The 21177-nt window shown below is 40.7% G+C and overlaps 1 protein-coding gene across 2 annotated transcripts in view; it reads left to right on the forward strand.

Moving 5' to 3' along the window:
• Positions 1-21177, forward strand: part of ctnnbip1 (catenin, beta interacting protein 1) — an 80987-nt gene that overhangs the window by 46204 nt on the left and 13606 nt on the right. For both annotated transcript variants that reach the window (XM_063033058.1, XM_063033057.1), the window contains exon 3: positions 5530-5620. In XM_063033058.1, coding sequence (XP_062889128.1) covers positions 5530-5620 — 91 coding nt within the window. The remainder of the gene's footprint in view (positions 1-5529; positions 5621-21177) is intronic.

Below are 21177 nucleotides of genomic sequence, written 5' to 3' on the forward strand. Positions count from 1 at the left end.
GGAGTGCATGTTCTGCATCTAGTGAGTGTTCTGTATAAAACTTCACATGGAATATTGTTCAACTACTTCCCAATAATAGAGGGAACAACAAATCTGGAAGGATAAGTTAAGTCAATGAGGATAGTTGCCAGTTAGGAAGTTGAGACTACAATAGGGTTGAAACGCTGTTTAAATAATCAGGCATTCAGACATAAATTTTAAATTGACTGTAATGTTTCTATGCAGTTATGCACAGAGTCAGCACGAGAAGTCACCCTGCACCATTTAATGCAAGTCAAAGTCAAAGTACATTTCCTATCAAAGAACATAATGTATATATGTCACTATTTACTATCTTGAGATTCACTTTCTTGCAGACATTTACAGGAAAATTAAGAATACAATAAAATTTATGAACAATTATACATAAATGAAGACTAATAAACAGCCAACACACACAAAGTGCTGGTGAACGCAGCAGGCCAGGCAGCATTTATAGGAAGAGGTACAGTTGACGTTTCGGGCCGAGACCCTTCCTATAGATGCTGCCTGGCCTGCTGCGTTCCACCAGCATTTTGTGTGTGTTGCTTGAATTTCCAGCATCTGCAGATTTCCTTATGTTTGCACTAATAAACAACCAATGTGCAAAAAAAGACATTATCCAAGTAAAAATAGTAATACTGAGAACATGAGTCATAGAGGCCTCTAAAGGTTGTGGAGTCGTTTCAGAGTTAAGGTGAGTGAGGTTATTCATGCTGGTTCAGGAGCCTCATGGCTGTAGGGTAACAACTGTTCCTGAACCTGGTGGTGTGGGGCTTAAGGCCCAATAGTAGTAGTGAGAAGAGGGAATGGCCAGAATGGTGGGGGTCCTTGATGATGGATGCTTCCTTGTGGCAGCACATCTTGTAAATCTTCTCAGTGGTGCGGAGGGCTTTCCTTGTAATGGACTGGACTGATCCACCACTCTCTGCAGACTATTTCATTCCTGTGCAGGCATTCTGTTTTCACATCAGGTTGTGATGCAATCATTTAGGATGCTGTTCAGACCAAGTATCAGAATGGGGAAGAAATGTGAAGTGACTTTGAGTGTGGAATGATTTTTGGTGCTAGATTGGTTTGAGCATCTCAGAAGCCCTCTGCTCTACTCATTTTATACGAATGACTGTGAGGCTAAGCACAGCTCTAATGCCATATTTAAGTTTGTTGACAACAACACTGTCATTAGTTGAACCAAGGGTAGTGACGAATTAGCATATAGGAGGGATCGTGAAAATCTAGGTTAGTGGTGCTACAACATCAATCTGTCACTCAATGTCAGCAAGACCAAGGAGCTGATTATTGACTTCAGGAGGAGGAAACCAGTGGTCCATGAGCCAGTCCACATCGGGATCAGAGGTGGAAAGCGTCAGCGACTTTAAATTCCTTGGTGTCATCATTTGAGAGGATCTGTTCCAGTGCCATTACAAAGAAAGCACAGTACCGCCTCTACTTACTTAGAAGTTGCGAAGATTCAGCATGTCATCTGAAAGTTTGACAAATTTCTATAGCTGAGTGGTGGAGAATATATTGACTGAATATATCACAGCCTGGGATGGAAGCACCAATGCCCTTGAACAGAAAAGCCAACAAAAGTAGTGGATACGGCCCAGTCTATCATGGGTAAAGCCCTACCCACCACTGAGCACATTTAAATTTTTTTTATTTTTTTTTAGATGAATTGTGCTTGTGAGGTTCTAGGGACAAGGGCAGAAAAGTTATGAGTGTTAACCAACATTGATGAGGCATGCTTTTAGCCAAAGTTATTTCTAACTAAGCAACTACCAAGTATAAAATTGGCAATTTTGATGATAGCTAAAATCAGAAAATAAATTAGTTGTAGGCAGAAAAATGTGGAGCAATGTTTTGATAGTTCAGCCTGGCTGTTAACTTTTTGTATTATGTATGTATCTGAACTCTTATACCTGGGCTGAAAATAAAATTGTATATATGTCAAACAATTGACTTGTTAAAAATCGCGAAAATCACCTAAAGTTTTGTGCACTGAAGCCTAATGTACTCCAAGGGAAGTTATTGAAACAACATTAGGAATCGTATCAGCCATTGAAGTGGTATCCTTATTGATTAATTTGTGGGGATAGGTAGTAATTGGAGAATAGGGCAAGATTGATAATTGGACATGGTTGTGGGTAGGTGGTGAATGGGTAGTTACTGGCAATGCTGTACACTCAACACGGCGGCAATTGAACACAGGTCACTGGCACTGTAATAGCATTATGCTAACCGCCCTGATACTGTACCGCCCCCTTCACTACCGTGGGAGTAATGGTGGGTTAACATCATTGAGAGGCAATAATTTCAACATGGATGATACCGAAAATCTAAAAGTGAATTTTGAGTTATTTTTCATTTTGTGAACCACAATAAAACTGATACTGCTCAGATGTATGGTTTATTATGATGTATGATTTATAGAAACCTGATTTCCTCCCATCCCGGTGTAATTCTATTGTGTGTACCGGGATGTTGTTCTCCAGCTAACTGAAAAGCTTCTTGAATCTGTTGTGGGGGGAGGGTCATTCCATATGTGAAAGCCAAGCCTAACAACATCCTGTACAAACTTGTGAACGTTTCTGCTTGATTCATATTATTCACTGACCTTGTCTGATTCTGTCCCTGTCTCCATCAAGGAAGTGAAAAACCAGTGTCCTCTTCCTCCCCTGCTTGAGATCTACTTAGACCAGGACTGAATGCTCAGGTCTTGGGGTTTTCAATATATAAAAATTACTTCTATTTATTTTTCTCCCAAGGTTACATATTAGGGATGTCACCGTGCTGCTGTAACGCATAGTTACAGTTGGAACGTGAAATTAAATACAGTTCAGCTAGGATACAGAACGACACATATGTGCTTGCAGTAGCGGCTGTGTTGTAGAAAATATTGCAACAGCTGTGGTAGTCATCACCATAAGTCTCTTCTGAATTCTTAATTGTGCTGTTTTCCTGCAGGGGTTTACAGATCAGAGTGGAACTTCCTGTACAGATTTCTAAAGCACAATAACATATAGCTAAAGTATAATAATGCCATTCAAAAGATTAACCCCTGTTGAAATAAGATTTTTAAAGCCACATTCAGGATTGCCAGACCATGAGTAAATCTTCATGCCGGTTTAGTTCCCAAATCCTAAAGTAGTCTTGCAGAAAGCATGAATTAAATATTCCATTAATTTTGTATATCAATTTTTAATATAGTTATAAAATGTCTATGTTAATGTGGCACAATTTGACAATCAACAGCTTTAATCCTCCAAAATATAATATGGCTCAAACCTTATCTTGTGGTCAGAAACAGCACAAACTTAAAACATTTTTAATGTAGCAAAACATATCAAGCTGCTTCATCGTATTATTAGCAATTAAATGTTGACACAAGCCATAGAGTTATATATGAGTGCAGTTGACCAAAAGCTAAGTCAAATCGGAATTTGTCAGAATAATCAGGTTTTATTGACATTCATTGAGAATTACTCTTTGAACCTTGAATAATATTACCTTGAATCTTCTCCAGCAAATCTCTCCAAAAGTTTGAAGTGAAATTAGTAGACTTACTTTATAAGTATGAAATGATGAGGAGATTAGCAGGGAGGGACTATTGGACAAGCGACATTCCCTCGTCCATTCATCCCTTCCCACTAATTTCCCTCCCTGCACTTATCCCTGCAAGAAGCCCATTCATCTCCTCCCTCGCTTCTATTCAGGGCCCCAAACAGTCCTTCCAGGTGAGACAACACTTCACCTGCGAATCTGCTGGGGTCTTCTATTGTGTCCGGTGTGGTCTCCTCTACATTTGTGAGATCTGTCGTAAATTGGTCGACTGCTTCATCGAGCACCTCCGCTCCATCTGCCAAAAGCAGATCTTCCCATGGCCAAACATTTTATTGACGATTCCCATTCCCATTCCAACATATCAGTCCATGTGACACGATAAGGCCACCCTCAGGGTGGAAGAGCAGCTCCTCCTATTCCATTTGGCTAGCCTCCAACCTGATGGCATGAATATTGATTTCTCCCAGTAAAAAAGAACTTCCCTCCCCCACCTCTCTCATTACCCACTCTGTCCCTCTATCCTCTTTACCTCTTCTCACTTGCCTATCATTTCCCCTGGTGCCTCTCCTCTTTCCCCTTCTCCTATGCTCCACTCTCCTCTCCTATTAGATCTCTACTTTTCCAGCCCTTTACCTTTCCCATTCACATGGCTTCACCTATCACCTTCTAGTTGATCCTCTTTCCCCTCCCCCCCACCTTTTTATTCAGGTGTCTTCCCCCTTCCTTTCCCGCACTGAACAGGGTTCTTGGCCTAAAACATCAACTGTTTACTCTTTTCCATAGTTGCTCTCTGCTGAGTTCCTCCAGCATTTTGTGTGTTGCTCTGGATTTCCAGCATCTGCAGAATTTCTTATGTTTATGATTTGTACAGTTTTGATTTCTTTTTATATGCACACAGAAATATTCTACTAGCATATTCAAAATGTAGTTGAACTATGTACAACTGAAAAGATGTTTTATTCTTAAGAAGCTCCTGAAATCCGAAGTCTCTATTGTGGTCTGAGACTGAGAAGAGGGCAGAGAGAGGCGAATCATGGTTGGGAAAAGGGGAAGGAAGAAAGGAGGATGTGAGAAACATCAGAGAGACATTCTGTAGTGATCATTAAATCAATTGTTTGGAATCAAATGACCCAGCCTAATGTCTCAAGGCTGGGTGTGTCTGCACCCGTGCATCTTCCCCCCCCCCACCCTTGGCACTCCTTTTCTGCCACACCCTTCCTGCAGTGCTCTACCCTCACCAATCCCAACATCTTTTGCTCCTGCCAGTTTTACAAATTCACTCTCCACTTAACGTTACCAAGCGCAGTCTTAGGCACACTAGATAGATAGCTTTAAATGACCTTTGCACATTTTTGCACAGTACTGTACAAACTATATTTAATGATATAGCCTCTACTGATTCCCTGGGCAGAGAATTCCACAAGTTCACTACTCTCTGGGAAGAACAGTTTTTCCTGAACTTTGTCCTAAATCCTAGTCTCGCTTATCAGTGGAAACGACTTTCATGCCTCTGTTTTATCTATCTGTTTCATAAGCTGAAGGGTTGCTGCCCAGAAAGGAAATTGTAGCGTGGAAAGAGGAGTTGAGTTTTAATCCAGAGGAATAATCCTCCACTTTAGCAGTTTCTTCCTGCTATATAAATAAATAAATTGCATTAAGTGTCAGGATAAACAAGCAACACGTGTCTTATCTGTAATGTCACTTCTGCATCAAAGTTCTGTTTTCAAACTTTTATTTCAACAGAATGATACGCACCTAACCGGTAGGATTTGTTGGTCCCTTTTAGATTGTTAACCTGTAATTATTGTGCAATTAACTTTGGAATTTTAATGCCAGTACAAAATCTCATTATATAACTTAAAGCTCATTGCTTAAGAAAATGATATTATAATGGTATTTCAATGCCACAGTGCTGGTAAATAAAACAGGGAATCTTTATTTTAACAGCTAACTCCAAGTGAAGAGGCTTTTCTACGAACGTATGCCGGAGTAGTGAACAGCCAGCTTAGCCAACTTCCACAGCACCCAATTGATCAGGGTAAGAACACAACTGCAAGAGACAATTGCAGCAAATACTTATGTAGAAATCCAGTTTTAAATACCTGTACAAAAAGTAGAGATTCAGATTAATTTTGTCAGGACCGGGCCCTCATCATATTGACAAAGTATTCATATTGTGAGACAATTGTGGCAAATTGAGTTGCTGGAATCTGAGCCAGTTGAATTTAAAGCATAATATTCTTTGCCACTGAGGGCTTCTATTGGTGATAGTTGGGTATTGCAGAGTTTTAATATTGAATGTACTGTTGCACAAACCAAGAACCAGAATTTCATGTTTTTTTAAAATGAAAACCTGGATATAATGCACTTGTTAACCATTTCTATCATTGATATTGGTTACAAGTAGCCCTGGTACAAACACTAATCCTTACATTATATCTACTGGTGAACTGAATTCTTGCAGTTAACTCTGTCTCACTGAAAATAATCCACCTATTGTTTGGTCCTATAACTAGTTCTAAAATAAAAATCTGGATTAGTTGAATAGCTATACCAAGGTGCTGGCATAACACCAGTGACAACAGTGACATCTTGCAGACAATTTACAAAACTACTGGATACTCTTCTTCTAAATATACTAATACTACTACTACTTCTGAGCTGCAATTGATTTTCCCTTCTAAGAATGTATTTTTGTGGGATGACTGAACAATCTGGCGCTTCTGCAATTTCCTGGGGAGTTTGGTGTTGATGAGGGTTTTATGTCAATTCCAAATGGCGAAACACAAACCTGTGGTCAGCTCCATTGCTTCACGCCAATTAAAGCATGGAGCAAGATTAAAATCATCAAGGATGAGAGTGGAGAACTTATAGGTATTCAGCTTAGTCTGCCTGCGCCTGACTAGTTTCTCTCCCCACTGCTGGCAGGCGGAAAGTTCAGGGTTTCACGCCATCGGGTTCAAAAGTGCCTGTCGCCCTACAACCTTCAGGCTACTGGATGGGCTCACCTCAGTGCTGAATGTGCTCCACAGTTGTAGACTCACTACAGGGGACTCAGCAGCTCATGTTCCTTGTGTTTTGTTTACTTCTTTACTATTTGCGCGATTTGATTGGGGTGCTTCAGTGCTGAACTGACTGGAGCTATGGCCTGCGACCATCAGCACAGCACCAAGGACTCACTTTTGGCGACTCTGTGGTCAATGTTACCTGTTTACTTTTTATTATTTGCACAAGTAGCCCTTTTTTTCTGCACGTTGGGTGTTTGATGGTCTTGTGTGGGCTTTTTCTTTGAACGAGTTCTATTGTGTTTCTTTGTTTTGTGGCTGCCTATAAGGTTGTATACTGTATACTTCAATAATGAATGTACTTTGAACCATATGACCTCCTATCCTTGTTTGATTTTACTGCCTTGCCTATTTCAAGATTCCAGGTTGTTTATTGTCATTCTTCAGTAAACAAATGTGAAAGAGAATGAAATGATTGTTACTCTGGATCCGATGCAGCATAGGAAAAACACAATTTGCATAAGGAACACAATAAAGAAACAAAATAATAGATTTAATAGATCAGCTCCATTGTTGTTGCATTGAGTTGGCAATAAGGTAATTGGACTCGTACGATAATCCCATTTCATTTTCAAAATATGTGAGGGAATTTGAATGTGCCATTCTGCTACACTTAAAAGATTAGAAAATCCTACCTTATTTTTATAGCTGTATCTGCAGTTATTGAATTTACAGTAGCAACTTCCTGCAGTTTACTGGACAATGCTTTCGTTATGAATAGGAAAGCTCTTCACTCACTTTAAACACATTTGATATCCCTTAAAAATGCAGACAAAAATATTTGTTGTTAACAGCATGAGGGGTACAGGTAGAGTAAATGCAAGCAGGCTTTTTCCACTGAGGTAGGGTGAGACTAGAACTAGAGGTCATAGGTTAAGGGTGAAAAGTAAAATGTTTAAGGGAAACCTGATAGGTGAACTACTTCACTCAGAATGTGGAACGAGCTGCCAGCAGAAGTGGTGGATGCACATTTGATTTGAACATTTAAGAGAAATTTAGATAGGTACATGGATGTGAGGTGTATGGAGGGATATGGTCCAGGTACAGGTCAATGGGACTAAGCAGAACAATAGTTTGGGATTGACTAGATTAGCTGAAGAGCCTGTTTCTGTGCTGTATTATTCTATGACTCTCTAACCCTATTAGCTGTATTTCTTCCTTACATTATTTATGTTCAGATATCAAGCTTTTTTTGCATTTTGATGAAACATTAGTTCAGTTTTCACTTCCCAGAAGCAGATTTGTTTTAGAAGTCCTAAAGAATATACAGAGCTTGTCACGGCAGCTAACTAGACAACCCCTCAGTTAAGCAGGGGTCCTTCAACAACTTGTATGATCAGGAACATTCCAACCCATAGATGCTGAAACTTTTAAGTTGTTCAGCTTTTGGATTCAGACCCTGGTAAAGTTTACCAGCATGTGAACAAATCTATGAGAGTATAAAAATCCCATTGTGGCACATAATGAAATTAGTTCGGGTGTAGGTAGAGATTACATATTTCCCTCAATGGTGTTTCACTAGAGTGTGTAATCCTCTGGGTGGCATTGTGGCACAACACTTTGGTGTGATGATGCACTGCAGAACAGAACAACAGTATTCATTCTTCCAGGCTGGAAGACATTGCGTGCAGCTCATACCCTTCCCTGCAATGCAGAGGAAGTTGGCAGGGTAAGCCAACAAGTTCATCTGTTCTGTATTTTCCTAGTGCTTCAGGAGTACTGTGTGTTAAGGTGAAAGCTGTGCTTACTGTTATGTTAAGCCATCAAAATCAGAAGGTTTGTTATTTACTGCTACTGTTTGTTATTTACTGCTACTGTTATTAAGCTACTACTGATCTTGGGATGGTGTCTCATATCCACATAATGGGGGTGGGGACCTAAAGAACAGCAACAATATTGTATCACTTAATTTTGCTGGAAGTTTGAGGAAATGTAGTATATCGTCAAAAACTCTTGCAAATTCCTACAAATGTATCATGGACAGCATTCCAGGTGGCTGCATCACTGGTAGGGACGGGCTACCCCTCAGGATTCAAATAAGCTGCAGAGAGTTGTAAACTTAGCTCCATCATGGGCACTAGCCTCCATAGTATTCAGGACATCTTCAAGGAGCAGTGCCTCAAAAAGGCGGCATCCATCATTAAGGACCCCCATCATCCAGGTCATACCTTGTTCTCATTGCTACCATCAGGAAGGAGGTATAGAAGCCTGAAGGCACACACTCAACAATTCAGGAACAGCTTCTTACCCTCTGCCATATGATTTCTAAATGAACATTGAACTCATGAACAGTACCTCACTACTTTTTTAATTTCAATTTTTGCACTAATTTATATATTTACTGCAATTCACATATTTCTATTAATATGTATTGCATTGTACTGCTGCAAAGACAACAAATTTCACAACACATACCAGTAATATTAAACCTGATTCTGAATCTGAATTTGGACCTTGAGTAGAAACAACATTGAGTTTACTTCTGATACAGCCTTGAGTGAATAACTAGCCATTAGCCCAAATCCATCTCATCAGCTTAAACAATATTGTCTGTTTACAATCCAAACCGAGGAACGTAGAGAAAAACAGCATCAAAACCCTTCTCTGCACTAGAGGTCAACTCCCTTGACTGCATGTTCATTCCCCACTCCTTCCTCGGTAATTATAAGCAGCAAAATGGTTGTTATTGGGCTAGGCATGAGAGATGTGGACAGTTGTTGTAGAGGTATAGGGGGACAAGCTAAATAGGTATTTTGCATCAGTGTTGAAGACAGAGGCGGTATGGTGAAAGTTCCAGGTGTCAGGGGTCATGAAGTGTGTGAAGTTACCACTACTAGAGAGAAATGTTCTTGGGAAATTGAAGGGTCTAGAGGTAGATAAGTCACTTGGACCAGATGTTGTGCACCCCAGAGTTCTGAAAAGAACTGGCTGAAGAGATTATGGAGGTATTAGTAATGATCTTTCAAGAATCACTAGATTCTGGAATGGTTCCAGAAAAATTGAAAATTGCAAATGTCACTCCACTCTTCAGGAAGGGAGAGAGGCAGAAGAAAGGGAACTATAGGCCAGTTAGTCTGACCTCAGTTGTTGGGAAGGTGTTGGAGTCGATTGTTAAGGATGAGATCTCAGGGTACTTGGAGGCACATGTTAAAACAAGCCGTAGATAGCATGGTTTCCTCAAAGGGAAATCTTGCCTGATAAATCTGTTGGAATTCTTTGAAGAAATAACAAGCAGGATAGACAAAGCTGAATCTGTTGATATCATTAACTTGGATTTTCAGAAGGCCTTTGAAAAAGTGCCACACGAGGCTGCTTAACAAGCCATGAGCCCATGGTATTACAGGTCAGATTCTATCATGGATAAAGCAGTGGCTGATTGGCAGGAGGCAAAGAGTAGGAATAAAGAGAGTCTTTTCTGGTTGGCTGCTAGTAACTAGTGGTGTTGCACAGGGTTCTGTGTTGGGACCAATTCTTTTTACATTATATGTCAATGATTTGTATGATGGAATTGACAGTTTTCTTGCAAAAGTTGAGGACAGTATGAAGATAGGTGGACGAGCAGGTAGTTTTGAGGGGCTACAGAAGGATTTAGACAGATTAGGAGAATGGACAAAGAAGGAGCAGATGGAATACAGTGTCGGGAAGTGTATGGTCATGCACTTTGGTAGAAGAAATAAAAGGCTTCACTATTTTCTAAATGGAGAGAAAATGTAAAAAAAATTGAAGCACAAAGGGACTTGGGAGTCCTTGTGCAGGATTCCCTCAAGGTTAATTTGCAGTTTGAGGCTGTGGAGAGGAAGGCAAATACATTCATTTCAAGAGGTTTGGAATGTAAAAGCAAAGATGCAATGTTGAGACTTTATAAAGCACTGGTGAGGCCTCACGTGGGGTATTGTGAGCAGTTTTGGGCCTCTTATCTTAGAACAGATGTACTGAAACTGGAGAGAGTTCATCCAGGATTGAATGTCTTGTGACATGAAGAACATTGGGTGGCTCTGGGCCTGTATTCACTAGAATTCAGAAGAATGAGGGGTGACCTCATTGAAACCCATCGAATGGTGAAAGATCTTTATCCAATAGAGTGGATGTGGGGAGGATATTTCCTATGGTGGGAGGGTCTTAAGAACCAGAGGACATAGCCTCAGAGTAGAGGGGCATTATTTTAGAACAGAGATGAGCAGGAATTTCTTTAGCCAGAGGGTGGTAAATCTGTCCAGTTCTTTGCCACAGGCAGTTGTGGAGGCCAAGTCTTTAGGTATCTTTAAGGCAGAGTTGATAGAACCTTGACTGGTCAGGGATGAAGGGATTTGGAGAGAAGGCAGGAGACTGGAGTTGAGAGGAAAATTGGATCAGCCATGATGAAATGGCGGAGCAGACTCGATAGGCCAAATGGCCTACTTCTGCTCCTATATTATGGTCTTACATGAATTTGAATCCTATCTCAAAAGTTGAAACATTTGAATTCAAGTAATTAAATAATTCTATAAATATCTACTGGTTTTACTAATGTCATTCAGAGGACAAAATCTGCCATTATTGATTTCTTAAATGACCTAACAAGCCACTTGACCCAGATTCAGGTTTATTTATCTATCACATGTATATCGAAACATACAGTGAAATCTGTCATTGGCATTAACAACCTACACAGCCTAAGGATGTTCTGGAGACAGCTGCAAGTGTTGCCACGTATTTCAGCACACCATAGCATGCCTACAATGTTCAGCAGAACGAGACAGAACATAAAAAGCAACAAAACAATTACAGCAAAACAAGCCCCTTTCCTCCTTCCTAGCTACCCACACAGACAGTCCTGCAACCCCAGGACAGGCTGGCAGTTCTCCAGCAGACTCATGGACGGGGAGCAATTAGGGAGGAAAAGTTGCTCTAGTTATATCTATAGCAGGTGAACACAGGAAAAATGAGTTAGTCGTGATGAATGAACTCCAGCCAGTTATTATTCTTTCCTAGTATTGAGGTGGTGTGTCCTGAGATAGTAAAACAGCCACAATCATGTACTCAGTCTTGGGCTTCATCATACTGAGCCACAAGAAAAGGTATAAACTTCAATCTAGACTAGAGATACATATTTGAATTGAAAGTATTTGGTACCAGACATTGCTTGTAGACTAGAACATTAAAGGAGCTACCAATTGGCCTGAATCAAGTACACGGTAGCGTAGTGGTTAACACCACACATTTCGGAGTTCCAATTCCGCCACTGTCTGTAAGGAGTTTGTACATTTCTCCCTGTGAACCACGTGGGTTTCCTCCGGCCGCTCAGGTTTCCTCCCACAGTCCAAAGGCATACCAGTTAATAGGTTAATTGGTCATTGTAAATTGCCCTGTGATTAGGCTAGGGTTAAATAGATGGGTTGGTGGATGATGCAGCTCGATGGGCCGGAAGGACATCATGTTCCAATCTACTGTAAAAGTATTACCAATGGGGAGTCTGTATTTATGCATCTTGTGCCTAGTCAGAATAAATGCAAGTTTATATAATCAAAATACTAATGCTAAATTATTACCAACATTAATAAGGCAGACAGGTCTTCCATGTAAAGAAGAGAAAAAATAAATTCCAAATTGGTTGCCAAAATTTTCTTCTTGATCTTAAGGGCATGAATATAAAATACAAGTATGTCATCCTCCTTACTGTTCAAGCTGTAAAACAGTGCACTATGAATGCAGGAGATGTGAGAGCTTGCTGGACAGAGCAAGTGAACAAGAGTATTTGGTTATGTAAGTTACATAATCGTTTTACTGATCTTTGGTGCTGACATAGAATTACTTATGGGAGAACTATTTTAATTGATGAAGAAAATGCTTTCAGAACTTGTGTAAAGTGCATATATTCCTGCAGAGTCACTGTCAGAATAAGTGTAATTCTCACACTTCATTGAAACACTGCACTGCTGGCCGCTACAGAGAATTATATATATATGTACACTCACACTCACACTCTCACACTCACAGTCTCAGTGCCACAATCATGTGGCAGCAACTCAATGCATAAAGGCATGAAGACATGGTCAAGGGGCTCAGTTGTTGTTTAGACCAAACATCAGAATGGGGAAGAAATGGGATCGAAGTGATTTTGACTGTGGGATTATTGTTGGTGCCAGATGGGATGGTTTGATTGTCTTAGATACTGCTGATCTAGGATTTTTATGCACAACGGTCTGTATAGAGATTACAGAGAATGAACAAAAAGCAAAACAAATATCCGGTAAGTGGCTGTTCTGTGGGCGAAAACACCTTATTAACGAGAGAGATCAGAGGAAGCTGGCCAGACTGTTTCAACTGAGAAGAAGGTGACAGTAACTCAAATGCCATGCATTGCAACAGTGGTGTGTAGAGAGCGTTTCTCTTTCTCTCGATGGTGGGGAGAGTTTGCTGACGATTCTTGAGTCAGAGAATCTCAGGATAAAAAGCGACACAGCAGATTGTAATGCCTTAACAACAACTGTTTGTTAGTCTTCCCTTTTGCTGTGAAATGGGTGACATCTCCCTCTCCCTGGTTAGTGAGAGAGAGACCCTGTGGCATGTCGAACTGTCAAGTAAACGATAGTTTTTGTTGACTGTAGATCATGGTCTCCCTTTGGGAGCTTTGCTGTTGCCCGGTGGGTGGTGGGTGCTGACACTTCCAGCTGAATAGGTGGGGGGAGGGGTGAGTTGATGCTTTACTGCTGCTTGTACATGGGAGGGGAAGAGGGGGCTTTGGGATTCTAACATTTTTCTGTCGTTCATTCTTTGGGGTTCTCTTCTGTTTTCATCGATGTCTGTGAAGAGTAAAAATTTTAGTTTGTATACTGTATACATTCTCTGATATTAAAATGGAACCATTTGACACACATGTCGAACCTTGAACTGGATGGGCTACAGCAGCAAAAGGCTACACCAGGTTCCACTCCTGTACATAAAAAAGTGGGCACTGAGTTTATTTATACGAAGTTATAGTTGTTCTCTCTGTGCTTACTACAGAGAAATAGTGATAGCAGTTGGGTGAAGCTGTCACAGCTGTATCATTTGATTACTTACTCCCTCCCCAGTTTTCTTGCACACAATGCAAGCCATTTATCAACTGTTTTTAATGCTGTTGGTTACAACAGAGGGCAGGTAGGCACAGCAGTTGCAGTGCTATTTATAGGGAATGGATTCAGCAGGAAAGAAGAATTAATTTTCTGCCAACAAAGCTGTTGCATTTCATGCTGATGTATAACCACCCACGTGTGAAATTCAGTGAACTGCATATTCTTCACAAATATGAAATGTCATTGAAGGCATGGCAGATGGAATTTAACTCTGACAAATGCAAAGTGATGCATTTTTGGAAGTTAAATTGGGGCAGAACAGACACAGTAAATGACAGGGCCCCAGGGAGAGCTGTAGAACAGTAGAGGCCTTGGGATACAGTGCATACTCTCAGTGGCCACTTTATTATGTACATCCTGTACCTAATAGAATGACCACTGTGTATGCCCATAGTCTTTTGCTGCTGTAGCTCATTCACTTCAAGGTTCAACATGTTGTGTGCTCTTCTGCGCACCATTGTTGTAACGTGTAGTTGTTTGAATTACTGTTGTCTTCCCGTCACCTGAACCAGTGTGGTCATTTTCCTCTGAACTTGCTCACTACCAAGGCGTTTTTGCCCATAGAACTGACTGTTGAGCAGGAAAACCCCAGGAAAACAGCAGTTTCTGAGATGCTCAATCACCCCGCCTGGCACCAACAATCATTCCAAGGTCAAAGTTACTTGGACCACAATTCTTCTCCATTCTGCTACTTGGTCTGAACAACAGTTGAACCTCTTGACCATGTCTACATGCTTTTATGTATTGACTGCAGGATTGAGTAATGAGGGTAGTCCATTTTTCCTGAAGTGAAGGAGGCTGAGAGGTTACCTTAAGGAGGTTTATGGCAATCAAATCTTAAGTGCCTGTCAAATTAAGTTACTAAGCAGGACACCGAAGGTCCTGATGAAGAGTCTCGGCCCAAATCGTCAACTGTACTCTTTTCCATAGATGCTGCCTGGCCTGCTGAGTTCCTCCAGCATTTTGTGCGTGTTGCATTATCTATGACTAAATATTCTGATATGACCTGGAATCATACATTGTCTCATAGAATTCCTGTGAGGAATCTTGGGATGATTTCTGCATCAAGGAACCTGATCTAAATACAAGATATTGTTGCATCACTATGTCAAGTATGTAATCGCTCACAAAATTATTTTTCATTTATTTCATTCAAAGTGTTTCTGTTAACCCATGAGACATAACGTTGTTTAGGCAGTCTAATCATCAGAGGAAACTCTGTGAAAAAGGGATGTAAGCAGGAGTAGCCTATTAAACCTGTCATGCTCTCTCCACCATCTTTTGCCTCAGCACCACTTTCCCATACTAATCACTTAGCCTTTAATAGTATCAATAATGGAGCAATTTTTTGTCTTATGTGTACACAATGACTGAGCCACCACAGGTTCACCACCTTCTGGGAGAAGAAATCTTATCTCTGTCCTGAGCAGTCAACCTCTTATATTTGAACTCTGATTCCTGGTTCTAAACATTCCAGCGGACACTTTAACTCTCCATCAACCCTGTCAAGCCTCAAGAATCTAGTATGTTTCAGTGAGATCTCCTTTCATTTTTTTGAATGTAGGAGACTTTCTACATTCAAAAGGCTTTTGACAAGATCCCACACATGAGATTAGTGTGCAAACTTAAAGCACACGGTATTGGGGGTAAGGTATTGATGTGGATAGAGAATTGGTTAGCAGACAGGAAGCAAAGAGTGGGAATAAACGGGACCTTTTCAGAATGGCAGGCGGTGACTAGTGGGGTACCGCAAGGCTCAGTGCTGGGACCCCAGTTGTTTACAATATATATTAATGACTTGGATGAGGGAATTAAATGCAGCATCTCCAAGTTTGCGGATGACACGAAGCTGGGTGGCAGTGTTAGCTGTGAGGAGGATGCTAAGAGGATGCAGAGTGACTTGGATAGGTTGGGTGAGTGGGCAAATTCATGGCAGATGCAATTTAATGTGGATAAATGTGAAGTTATCCACTTTGGTGGCAAAAATAGGAAAACAGATTATTATCTGAATGGTGGCCGATTAGGAAAAGGGAAGGTGCAACGAGACCTGGGTGTCATTATACACCAGTCATTGAAAGTGGGCATGCAGGTACAGCAGGCGGTGAAAAAGGCGAATGGTATGCTGGCATTTATAGCAAGAGGATTCGAGTACAGGAGCAGGGAGGTACTACTGCAGTTGTACAAGGCCTTGGTGAGACCACACCTGGAGTATTGTGTGCAGTTTTGGTCCCCTAATCTGAGGAAAGACATCCTTGCCATAGAGGGAGTACAAAGAAGGTTCACCAGATTGATTCCTGGGATGGCAGAACTTTCATATGAAGAAAGACTGGATGAACTGGGCTTGTACTCGTTGGAATTTAGAAGATTGAGGGGGGATCTGATTGAAACATATAAAATCCTAAAGGGATTGGACAGGCTAGATGCAGGAAGATTGTTCCCGATTTTGGGGAAGTCCAGAATGAGGGGTCACAGTTTGAGGATAGAGGGGAAGCCTTTTAGGACCGAGATTAGGAAAAACTTCTTCACACAGAGAGTGGTGAATCTGTGGAATTCTCTGCCACAGGAAACAGTTGAGGCCAGTTCATTGGCTATATTTAAGAGGGAGTTAGATATGGCCCTTGTGGCTACAGGGATCAGGGGGTATGGAGGGAAGGCTGGGACAGGGTTCTGAGTTGGATGATCAGCCATGATCATAATAAATGGCGGTGCAGGCTCGAAGGGCCGAATGGCCTACTCCTGCACCTATTTTCTATGTTTCTATAGGTCCAATTCTGCTTAATAGCTCTTTCTATTGCAAATCTGCCATCCCAGGAGCTGGTCTTCTGAGTCTTCACTGCACACTTTCTTGCTAGTGAACCCTTGCTGCACACACTCTACTGTAAGTATATCCTTCCTTGAGTTAGGAAAGCAGAGTTGCATACAACTGTCAAAGTGCAGTTTCACCAGAGTCCCATACAATTGTAATAAGTCATAGGAGCAGAATTAGGCCATTTGGCCCATTGAGTCTGCTCTGCTATTCCATCATGGCTGATTTATTTTACCTCTCAACCCCATTCTTCTGCCTTCTCCCTGTAACCTTTGATGCCCTTACTAATCAAGAACCTATCAACCTCCACTTTAAATATACCCAATGACAGCCGTCAGTAGCAACAAATTCCACAGATTCATCACCCTCTGACGAAAGGAATTCCTCCTCATCTCTGTTCTAAAGGGACATCTTTCTGTTCTGAGGCTTTGGTCTTAGATTCTCCTAGTAATGGAAATGTCCACTTTACCTTTCAATATTTAATAGGTTTCAATGAGATCCTACCTCATTCTAATAACTCCAGCAGGTCCAGACCCAGAGCCATCACATGCTCCTCATACATTTAACCCTTTCATTCCCAGGATCATTCTTGTGTACCTCTTCTGGGCCCTCTTCAGTGCTAGCACAGCATTTTTAGATATGGAGCCCAGAACTGCTTACAATACTCCAAATATGGTATGACCAATGCCTTTTAAAGTCTCAGTATTACATCCTTACTTTTATATTCTTGTCCTCTTGAAATGAACGCTATCATTGCATCTGCCTACATCAAGATGTAGTGATATATTTTGGATTCAGATCCTCTTGCAACTTGAAGGCCAACGTACTGCTTGCCTTCTCAATATTATTTGAGGTATGTTTATAATTTATGTATATAGACAACCATGCTCCTCTAAACAGCAACATCATTTAATCTCTTATCATTTAAAAAATATTTATGACTTTATATTTTCCTTCCAAAATGGATGACCTCATATTATGTTGCATCCTTGCCCATTCACTTAACTTTTGTATATCCCCTTGAAGCCTCTTCTCTGTTCTTCTTGCAGTCCACTTCAGCACCTAGTTCTGCACCATCAGCAAACACGATTTAATTTCACTTGGTCACCTCATCGAAATCATTGATATGGATTGCATCCAACTGAGGTATCAGCATCAGTCCCTGCAGCACCCACTAATTACAGGCTGTACTGAAAATCACCTCTCTTTTCCTATCCTCTCTTTTCTTCATCCTCAATGCATGCTTATGTATTTTTTCCAATAATGTGCACTGGTATTTTAATGATTTCTTGTGAGGCATCTTTTGAAGCCCTTCTGAGTCCAAATACATCATGTTAACTGGTTCATCTTTACCTCATGGACCTTTAATAGTTTTGTCAAATGTGATTTTCCTATCATAAATCCACGTTATCTTTGTCTGATCCTATTATTAATTTCTAACTGCCCTTTTATTTTATTAACAGCTTCTAGCTGGCTAACTGGTCTATTGATTTCTTTTCACTCTGCTTTCTTAAATAGTGAGATTACATTTGTTTTCTTCCTTTCTAGAATCTGGAATTTTGGAAACTCAAGTCAGTACATAAACAATCTCCATAGCTGCCACCATTAAAATCCTACATGCAGGTCATTGGGTCCTGGAAACGTATTATCTCTCATCCCATTAATTCCTCCAGTGTAATTTTCAAGATTAAAGATTGTTTAATGTGTTTTCCAGTACATTAATGTAAAGGAGGACATTTTTAATGCTAGTATTTAGTATGAAAGGAAAATAAGTGGAAGTTCTAAATCTCTAAACTACAATGAGATACTAAACTTAGTGAAGAAGTTTGAAAAAAATATAAGATGCGGCCAGTACGTGGGTCACAGGAGATCACAAAGGAAGGTTGAAGCTCGGAAGTATTTTGAAAAGTCCCAAGATTTTGAAGTTGATCATGTTGAAGTGCATGTTGAAGTTGAAATTGGCTTAGTCATGATGACAGCAAATAAGATTCAGGCAAAGGAGTTGTGAATTAAATAGAATTTAGATTGTATAAATCAGTGAAAATAAAGTTGGAAAAGTAAAGTTTGAGGGTGACAAACAGTGGTGATGAGTAATGTACAGAGATGAAGGGTATTTCAGAGGTAACTGAATCTATCAATATTTCCTGGGGTATAGTCCTAGTCAGCCTCACATTTCTGGCCGTACCTGCTTTAAGTCTGAGAGTCAGCAATATATAATAATTTTCATAAACCCAATTTACATTGCCAATGACTTTACACGGTATCAAATTTTATTGTAGCTCGAGGCAATGACTCAACTAGCTAGATATGTTTACATGGATGCTATGCTCAGGACTTCTTATCGCTGATCCATATCGAACATCTCCAGTGGGTTAATGAGACTCACAAAGAAGGCAGTGTGTACTCCATAGCTGTGTGTGTATGAACAACATTTTAGGCAATGTTGCCCAATCAATATCAAAAATAATTTCTATGATTGATACTACAGTCTTGGGTGGCACAGAAGCGAAATGGGTTAGCACGATGCTTTACAGCACCAGTGATCGGGGTTCAATTCCTGACCCTGTAAAGAGTTAGTAACCACATGAGTTTCCTCTGGGTGCTCTGGTTTCCTCCCACATTCCAAAGGCGCACAGATTAGTAGATTGTGTGTTTCCTTTGTTAGTGCCAGAGGCATGGCAAAACTTTGGGCTGCCTCCAGCACATTATTAGGTCTGTGTTGGTCAAAGTTCAAAGTAAAATTTATTATCGAAGTATATATATGTCACCGTATACAACCCTGAGATTCATTTTCTTGTGGGCAGACTACATAAATCTATAGAATAATAACGAAAATAGAATCAATGAAAGACTGCATAACTAGGGCATTCAGTCAGAGTACAGATGACAATAAACTGTGCAAATACAGAAAGAAATATTAAATAATATAGAGAACATGAGATGAAGACTCTTTGAAAGTGAGTCCATTGCTTGTGAGAATATTTCAATAATGGGGTAAGTAAAGATATCCCCTTTGGTTCAAGAGCTTGATGGTTGAAGGGTAATAACTGTTCCTGAACCTGGTGGTGTAGTGTTTTTAAGCCATTCCTGTGTAGCTTTAGCTTTATGCTTGGGATGAATGTCTTGCTGGAAAACAAATAATCTCCCAAGTTATAGTTCTCTTGCAGACTGCATCAGGTTTTCCACCAGGATTCCTCTGTATTTTGCTGCATTCATTTTACCCTCTACCTTCACAACCCTTCCAGGGCCTGCTGATGAAGCATCCCCACAGTATGATGCAGTCACCACCATGCTTCATGGTAGGGATGGTGTGTTTTTGATGATGTGCGGTGTTTGGCTTTCGCCAAACATGGCATTTAGTCTAATGGCCAAAATGTTCAATTTTATTTTCATCAGACCATCTTCCAGCTGACTTCAGAATCTCCCACGTGCCTTCTGGCAAACACTAGCCGAGATTTCATGTGAGGTTTTGTCGACAGTGGCTTTCTCTTTGCCACTCTCCCATAAAACTGCAACTGGTGATGCACCCGGGCAACAGTTGATTGCACAGTCTCTCCCATCTTAGCCACTGAAGCTTGTAACTCCTCCAGAGTTGTCATAGGTCTCCTGGCGGCCTCCCTCACTAGTCCCCTTCTTTACGGTCACTCAGTTTTTGAGGACGGCCTGCTCTAGGCAAATTTACAGCTGTGCCATATTCTTTCCTTTTCTTGATGATTGACTTAACTGTATTCCAAGTGATATTCAGTGACTTGGAAATTTTCTTGTAGCCATTTCCTGACTTGTGCTTTTCAATAATATTTTCGCAGAGTTGCTTGGAGTGTTCTTTTGTCTTCGTGGTGTAATTTTTGCCAGGATACTGACTCACCAGCAGTTGGACCTTCCAGATACAGCTGTATTTTTACTACAATCACTTGAAACACCTTGGTTGCACATGGTGATCTCCATTTAACTTATTATAGAAACATAGAAATCCTGCAGCACAATACAGGCCCTTCGGCCAACAAAACTGTGCCGAACATGTCTTTGCCTTAGAAATTACCCAGGGTTACCCATAGCCCTCTATTTTTCTAAGCTCCATGTACATATCCAGGAGTCTTTTGAAAGACCCCATTGTATCTGCCTCCACCACCGTTGCTGGCAGCCCATTCCACGCACACACCACTCTCTGTGTAAAAAAAACTTACCCCTGACATCTCCTCTTTACCTACTTCCAAGCACCTTAAAACTGTGCCCTCTCGTGGCTAGCCATGTGCCTTCTAAACCAATTGACTACACTAGTAATAACTTGATCTGTCACATTAAAGGGGGGTGGGTGAATACTTATACAGTCAATTTTTTGTGTTTTATATTTGTAATTAATTTAGATCACTTTGTAATCTTTTTCTGTGATTCAGTGTTGCAAAACAACAAAACTTGAAAATTTGTTGGGGTGGTGAATATGAATACTTTTTTTATAGGCACTCTATGTTTTGTTAAAGTTAAAGTCTGTCCCGAGCCTCTTAGGCCAGGCCCATAGGCCGGTGCTTATGCTGGCTTCCGTGGCGTGAAGCGACTGAGGGTACGAGACTCTCCCCCCCCCCACCAAATAGGACGCCAATCTGTCGCGAGGTTAACCCCCAGTATGTTTTTC

The sequence above is a fragment of the Mobula hypostoma genome, chromosome 25, assembly GCF_963921235.1.
Source record: "Mobula hypostoma chromosome 25, sMobHyp1.1, whole genome shotgun sequence".
Lineage (NCBI taxonomy): Eukaryota > Metazoa > Chordata > Chondrichthyes > Myliobatiformes > Myliobatidae > Mobula > Mobula hypostoma.